This window comes from Macrosteles quadrilineatus, unplaced genomic scaffold (genome assembly GCF_028750875.1).
Source record: "Macrosteles quadrilineatus isolate MER2022 unplaced genomic scaffold, UCM_ALF_1.0 Scaffold_2__2_contigs__length_208266976, whole genome shotgun sequence".
NCBI classification, from domain to species: domain Eukaryota; kingdom Metazoa; phylum Arthropoda; class Insecta; order Hemiptera; family Cicadellidae; genus Macrosteles; species Macrosteles quadrilineatus.
This window is the reverse complement of record NW_026542595.1, coordinates 205,616,364-205,624,154: the sequence shown is the minus strand read 5'-3', so window position 1 is coordinate 205,624,154 and position 7,791 is coordinate 205,616,364. Positions and strand designations below refer to the sequence as shown.

At 31.0% G+C, this 7,791-nt stretch overlaps 1 protein-coding gene across 1 annotated transcript in view; it reads right to left on the bottom strand.

The window, feature by feature from the left end:
• Positions 1-926: 926 nt before the first annotated feature.
• The window catches only part of LOC128986778 (cathepsin D-like), a 28,745-nt gene continuing 21,880 nt past the window's right edge, over positions 927-7,791 (bottom strand). The window contains exons 7-9 of the mRNA XM_054407299.1: positions 6,785-6,953; positions 6,055-6,168; positions 927-1,252 (exon numbers count right to left, since the gene is read on the bottom strand). Coding sequence (XP_054263274.1) covers positions 1,013-1,252; positions 6,055-6,168; positions 6,785-6,953 — 523 coding nt within the window. The 3' untranslated portion in view covers positions 927-1,012. The remainder of the gene's footprint in view (positions 1,253-6,054; positions 6,169-6,784; positions 6,954-7,791) is intronic.

Here is a 7,791-nt window from a genome sequence, read left to right as displayed (position 1 = left end):
AAATCTTCTCTGCGTTCTCTCCCCGTCCGTGGTGAGGCACAGGCAGAACAACTGGTATTTATAAATACAAACTGGAAGAGTGAAAATGTTTGATTCTTGCATTTCTTACACATAATTTCTCCAAAACTAAGTTTGCCATTGCCCTTTACTTTTCACTTTGAATTTTGTAAAAACATTTAATCAGACAAGTTTTTCTTATTTTAAACAATATGAAAAAGTAAACACGTAGCTAAATTGTTTTTGAAAAATTTGACTATTGCACAGTTAATCGCATTTATTTCATGCATTAATAAAATGTTTTAAAACACTTTATTAATTATGTTAATAAAATTGAAGTGATTTTCAAGTTTATTTCTCACGTTATTTTATTTTTATCGTGAACAAGTGTGACATTTGAATCTTTTTTTCACGTGAATTCTACATGAACAATGTAAAAAGGTACATAACAATAATTTCACGTGAATTTATTGTGTCCGTGCTACAGTATCTGGAAATTCACCCCCACACTCATGGTAGCGGAGCCTCCAACACCTCATTTTACTGTACAAACATTATACATCATTCCTGTCTTTTCCAGTAGTCTTTAATCAATTATTTTTTCAACCTAATTAATTTAGTTGAGATGGTTGCACTGGAAAATATTGTATACACTATCATGTAAACATTAATTATGAATAAGTATGTCAACACAATGAATGAACGATATTTCCAATATGAAAATAAATCATCCATCACTGTGTATGAAAATATTGAGTTACTTTAGCCAAACACATTATCGATATAATATGTAACGATAGTGAATTTTATTATTGTGTCCAAAAAGGTACACATTTTGACTTTATCATCTATATGGGAGGTATGATAGTGTTTTGTTTTCATATTTGGATTTAAAAATAGGTCTTAAATAATTTATGGAAAAGTCAAAAGATCAAATTTATTTATTTACTCCTTCGGAAAACCCATACACAATATTGTAGCGCATTGAAAAACTACAGTAAAGTATGTGACTTTTTTATGATCCGCCTTCCATCCTCCTCTTAAATGCTTCCAGTTGCTTTTGGACCAATTCTTTCGCAGCTTTGCCAGGTTGAATACTCTTTGTGACATCTTGTTTTGCCAACGTAAATGACACCTCTTTATTTTCAAAATCAAATAAAGTGTAGTACTTTTGAAAGAAAGGTACACCTAACATGTAAAAATTCAGATTATTTCCAATTTCCATGAAACGCCATTTACACCTGGTTTCGTCTTTCTGAAAAAAAAGAATTTACATTCATATATTCATCAAAGGAAATATACATTCATAGTTCGTAGTTCTACTTATGAATTGCTAAGATGACATAAAACAATGCAGGGTCAATTAAAGTTAGAAAATGTTCAATAACATTTTTAAAATTACATAAACACTGCAAACAATTTCTGCTATTTGCACCTATGTTATATTACATTAGTAGTTGAAGTTGGTAAACCCTGAAGAGAGTTTGAGCTTTATGGCCTTATGAATGTATTAAGTGATAACATTAGATGTCATGCCAAACTAAAAATTTTGAGGAATGTTTGTAACCAAACACCACTTTTACTATATTTCACATTAAAAGATACTCAAATTCTCTCAAAATTCATCATTAGTGCTTTTATATATAAAAACATTGAGACCACTAAAGAATCGTAATCAAAATAAGTAAACACTTGACAAAAATAGTAAAATTCAAAATGAAAATACAATTTTCATAACACATTACTGAAAAGAAATTGTCTTTATATCCAAACATATCATATTAAAATATGATTCATTAAAGCAATCGATCTTTTTTGGCTTAAGATATATTAGTGTTTCTGACAACCGCATAATTTTAGGTAGCCTATATCTTATCTTAGGTAGTTATTAAATAAATTGGAAATTCGGAAATAAAATGTAATATATTTTAGCACTAGTCACAAAATACGGGCCAAAGATCGCTTGCAGCGAAGACCGGGCCGTGGTGACACTAATTAAAATATAGTAAACCATATTTTCAAATCAGCTGATATAAATTTCCATGGTGATCGTGGAAATTTAGAACACATAGCAGCAAACCATAACGCAAAAAGACAGCCGAGTCAAAATTGGCAGCCATTTAAAAAAATACTTCTTGAATCTGCCATTTTAGTACGGTGCAATTAGACCTAAACCGGGATATCAAAAAAAAAGTTTCAAACCAGCGCCAAATTAATTGTTGAAATACACTTCCCTCAGTATGTAAAAAAAAGTTACACTGATTTGAGTGTCGGGTTTTGGGGGTTGAGGGGGTGAAAATAAGGTGAAAATAGGACTTTTTTACTTTTTTGCAAATACCTCAAAAACGGTGAGTTTTTCTTAAAATACAATGAATTACAAAAATAATCTACATTACATTTCGAACAAAATGATACCATACAATACCTATCTACAATGAACGGTTCAGGAGATATTGAGGGGTAAATGTGATTTTTTCTTAAAATTCTAAAAAAATTGTTTTTTAAATGGAGAAAACCCATGGACACCCATAAAAAAAGTTTCTATTGAGTGCCAAATTGTTCAATATACCTCCCTTAATATGTGTAAAAAAGTTACCCTGATTTGAGTGTCGGATTTGGGAAGTTGGGTTTAAAGAAAATGGGGTAAAAATAGGACTTTTTTTACTTTTTTGCAAATACCTCAAAAACGGCGAGTTTTTCTTAAAATACAATGAATCACAAAAATAATCGACATTAAATTTTAAACAAAATGATACCATACAATACCTATCTACTATGAACGGTTCAGGAAATTTTGGGGGGTAAATGTGATTTTTTCTTAAAATTCTAAAAACAATTGTTTTTTAAATGGAGAAAAACCATGGACACCCATAGAAAAGGTTTCTAATGAGTGCCAAATTGTTCAATAGACCTTCCTTAATATGTGTAAAAAAGTTACACTGATTTGAGTGAGGGATTTTTGAAGTAGGGTTTAAAGAAAATGGGGTGAAAATAGGACTTTTTTACTTTTTTGCAAATACCTCAAAAACGGCGAGTTTTTCTTAAAATACAATGAATTACAAAAATAATCTACATTAAACTTCGAACAAAATGATACCATACAATACCTATCTACAATAATTGGTTCAGGAGATATTGAGGGGTAAATGTGATTTTTTCTTAAAATTCTACAAAAATTGTTTTTTAAATGGAGAAAACCCATGGACACCCATAAATTATCTTAATCCAATAAAGAATTTTAAAATGGTGGCCATTTAAATATTTTAAATTTAAATTGCAAAAAAGGCTATTTTTATGAAAAATGTAATGAAAACTTTTATTTATGTTTTAAAATTCCCTATCAAACGACACCAAGCTCAGTAAGATTTAATAAAAATTACTAAATTATAACTATTTTTAGTTGTAAAATTATTAAGATCAAGGCTTCGCTATTCAGGTTTGCCTCATTTTACAACTAAAAATCGTGATATTTCATTTATTTTTTTTATTATTTTCATCATTTTAAAAGCTAAATGAAGTTCATAAAAGTCTCATAAAATTAGTCATTTTTTGCAATTTCAATTTAAAAAAATTTAAATGGCCGCCATTTTGAAATTTTTAATTGGATTAAGATCATTATTTTTCTAACGAGATCCTATTTTACCTCAACATACATACCAAGTTACATAATGATCGGTTAAAAAATTCAAAGATAAAATACTGTTTATGTGTAAAAAAACAAAATGACAAATATCTGGTTAACGAAGTGATTTTGGGAAATAATTTATTCCTGATTTTCTTATTATTTTGACCCATAAAACCATTTTCTGGAGTTTTGCTGTTCTTACGGGACACCCTGTAGGATGTCTCACGTAAAGTGAACCAATAGCGTTGAAACTCACCTTTTTTATTATGAGTTATAGAGTTGACTTCTTATGGATCACTCCCCTTTACTTTTTAGATGTTTTTTGGGATGATTTCCAATTTTAAAAATATGTTTGCCATTTTCCAATATGGCTGACAACTTTGTTATTTCTTATGGAACACCCTGTGGTTTATGATTATTTTATAATTCAAATGCAATTTTAAGACATTTTTAATTTGGACATTTTCTCTTAAAAACTACTCATTTATGAGTTACAACGTAACGTGTTACACTTATGGAAAAAAGGCTTGCTGTATACATTCCGCATCCTGTAGCTCATATACGAATAAGTTTATAGAGAATATGCAAAGAACAAAAATGAGTTAAAATCGCATTTATATCTTAAACAGACCATGAAATACGGAAGGTTCCAATATTAAAGTTAGCTGCCATTTTGGAAAATTGTGGCAATTTTTTTTACAAGGAAATCAATATTTTTATCGTATTTTATTATTTTATTAGAATGTAGTTGAATTTTTACAACCGTTCATAGTTGATAGGTATTGTAAATATGATTGTGTTTAAAATTCAATAAAGATTTTTTTTTAATTCATTATATAAAAAAAGCACCCTTTACGAGCCTCCCTTTTTGAAAAGCCCTCCTACCAAATCAGAGACTCAAATCAGTGTAACTTTATTACACATATCAAGGGAGGTCTATTGAATAAATTAGCACTCATTAGGAGATTTTTATGGGTATCCATAGTTTTCATGAATTTAAAAAAACAACTTTTTTAGAATTAAAAGAAGAAAATCACATTTACCCCTCAATATCTCCTTACCCGTAAATGGTAGATAGGTATTGAATGGTATCATCTTGTTCTAAATTTAATTTATATTATTTTTGTAATTCATTGTATTTTAAGAAAAACGCACCATTTTTGAGGTATTTGCAAAAAAGTAAAAAAAGTCCTATTTTCACCCCATTTTCTTTAAACCCTACTTCCCAAATCCGACACTCAAATCAGTGTAACTTTTTACACATATTAAGGGAGGAATATTGAACAATTTGGCACTCATTAGAAACTTTTTTTATGAGTGTCCATGGTTTTTCTCCATTTAAAAACAATTTTTTTTAGAATTTTTAGAAAAAAATCACATTTACCCCCCAATATTTCCGGAACCGTTCATAGTAGATAGGTATTGTATGGTGTCATTTTGTTCGAAATGTAATGTAGATTATTTTTGTAATTCATTGTATTTTAAGAAAAACTCACCGTTTTTGAGGTATTTGCAAAAAAGTAAAAAAAGTCCTATTTTCATCCCATTTTCACCCCCTCCCCCCCAAACCCGACACTCAAAACAGTGTAACTTTTTTTTACATATTGAGGGAAGTGTATTCAACAATTTGGCACTGGTTTGAAACTTTTTTTTGGATGTCCTGGTTTGCTCTTTTTTTAAGCTAATTGCACTGTACTATTTTGAATCTTTGAACGGCCGCAATTATGCAATGTGTATATTCCTGATAGAGGAGAAGATGGGAAGATAGTTAATAAGGTAGCTCCACTGTTAAGACAAACGAAGGTATGTTACGTCCAGCAGAGAGCACAGAATAGAAATTTATATTTATCTGATGACCCTGGAACATTTGGTACACAAATAAATCCACCAATTCTTACTCAGTTGTTCTTTCGGGATCAAATTAGCGGTATTGTATTCTTCTAATAAACCCCTTTAATTTGATGTGCATATCGAGGTTTTAGTTAATGATTTTCTTCCGAATCCTAGCGACCCCCCTGAGGAAATGGCGTATAATAGCATTGCAAATTCAATAAATCTTTGAAAAGCTGTCATTTTTGACTTGGTTGTCCGTTTGAGCACGGGTTTGCGTCAATCTGTTCTACTAACCCAGAACTTTTTTAATACCCAACTCGACCTATGCTGCTATTTTAAGAATTTTGTCTGACTCCTCGTGGGCTGCCCCATTCAAGTGGATAAAAATGATGATAGCTTAAAAGAGTAGACATTAATGATTATTATTCCAAGTCTCATTACTTTATCTATAATAATAAAAAATATATTACACCGTTCCGGGACTTTTCCATCACACTGTTTAAGAATCTATAAATGTACGTGAATATTTATTAAGACCATCATAGTAAATACAACACATCAATTAGGCGTGGAATAATATTACAGTATGTACTACTTACGGTAGATTGGATGTAGTCGTTAGGCTGTAAAACAAGATCCCTTATTCTGTTTTGCGTATCAAGGATTTTAAATGTAACACTTGGCAGTTCATCCGGTAGTATCTTACAGTCAATCTACAAGAATAAATATATTATTCATTATTATATTCCCTATATGAAAAAAACAAGTGTACAATTTATGTTGTAAATCATTCTGTTGACATTTTTTGTATATACTTGTATATATATGTATCATGAAACTCGCTCGTAAATAAAGGCATTTTTATTTATTTATTTATACACATTTTTATTTTATCTGGGATTTTCAATTTACGACAGTTTTTTTTTAAATACCCCCCAGACCGCAATCTTGCAGACTAAGCAAATTTTATTTTTGTCTGATTGGATTTTAACCAAAAGCGTTCCTTAAACATATCAGATTTATTCCCTTCATCAGGTTGAACGAGTACTTAGTTTTGCTGATACAGGGAATGAAAGAGGTTTAAAAAAACGATTTTCTCCATAAGAACACAAGGGAAATTCAAATGTGGAGTTGTTTTTTAATTTAATCTGTAACCGTAAAACAAGCTTCAGTGTACCAATTTTTTTAGATCCATACGATGGTTGTAATGAAAATCAGTTAGGCACCCCCAAATTAGATATCGGTGCAGTTGGGCATCTCCTTAGGAGATTACGAGGCTCCTCAGTGAAAGAGTAGGTACCTATTTCAAAGAGTAGTCGTTTTACTTACATATCCTCTGAGTGCGTCTCTTGAAAGCTTTTGATCACCTTTAAATAGTTCAGAAATCAGTAGTGTCATCTCTCGAGATGAAATTCCAATGTCCGAAAACCCTGTATCCAGAATAATTTTGCTGAATCCCCTAGATCCCCTGTTCAGTGGAGCATTTCCAACAAATAACCTATTTTGCAAACAAATATTTTTGGTTAAAAAGTGTAGGTCAAGGTTGATGTTTGAAAGTAGTTCAATACAATTAGTCAGGTTTAACAATGTTTTGCTGGTTTACCAACTGCTCAAAGTTTGTCTTTATAACAAAAACGAGCCTTTGTCTTGGAAATACAGAGTAGAGAGCGGTACTGTTTATAAGTACACTCAATACCTTACCTTACCGTCTGACGTTACAGCCTTTTAGTTGTTGGCTTTGGTCTCCACATTAATCTTAAAGCTGTCTATCAGTGGATCTTTGTTTTCAGTTGAAGTAACCTATTAACTAACTATTAAGTAACTTAGTAACTATTAGTAACCATATATCACTTAAAAATTAAATTATATACTACAAATGAAACATTTATGAATCACCTCACCAATCTGTTTATGGTTTGGAAAAGTTGAAGGTGATAGACAAGTTAAAGTCATCCTCAGTAGAGACCAGGGAGTCAACTCCTGGTTTTTAATAAAAGCAGTTGGTTAAAATAACAGATTCTAAGTACAGTAACGGAGAGGGAGTGCTAAGTATAGTGTCCGGCGCATGCGTCTACTTGTTTTCCGAGATTTTTACATTGCGATTTGACATGGAACCAAGAAACTAAGGACTAAGGGGGTACAAAATATTTTTCCTACAGTCACCCGACAAAGTTGGCTTCCTTGCACTGATTATAGTACAGAAAGCAGCTAATTGTTGCATTTACTTACTTTGTCACACCGTTTATTCGGTTGTCTGTTGTTTATACTTTCTCGCACGGTTTATACTTTGGCCCACACCAGTATTCCAACCAAACAACACAAAACAGCGTGGTTTT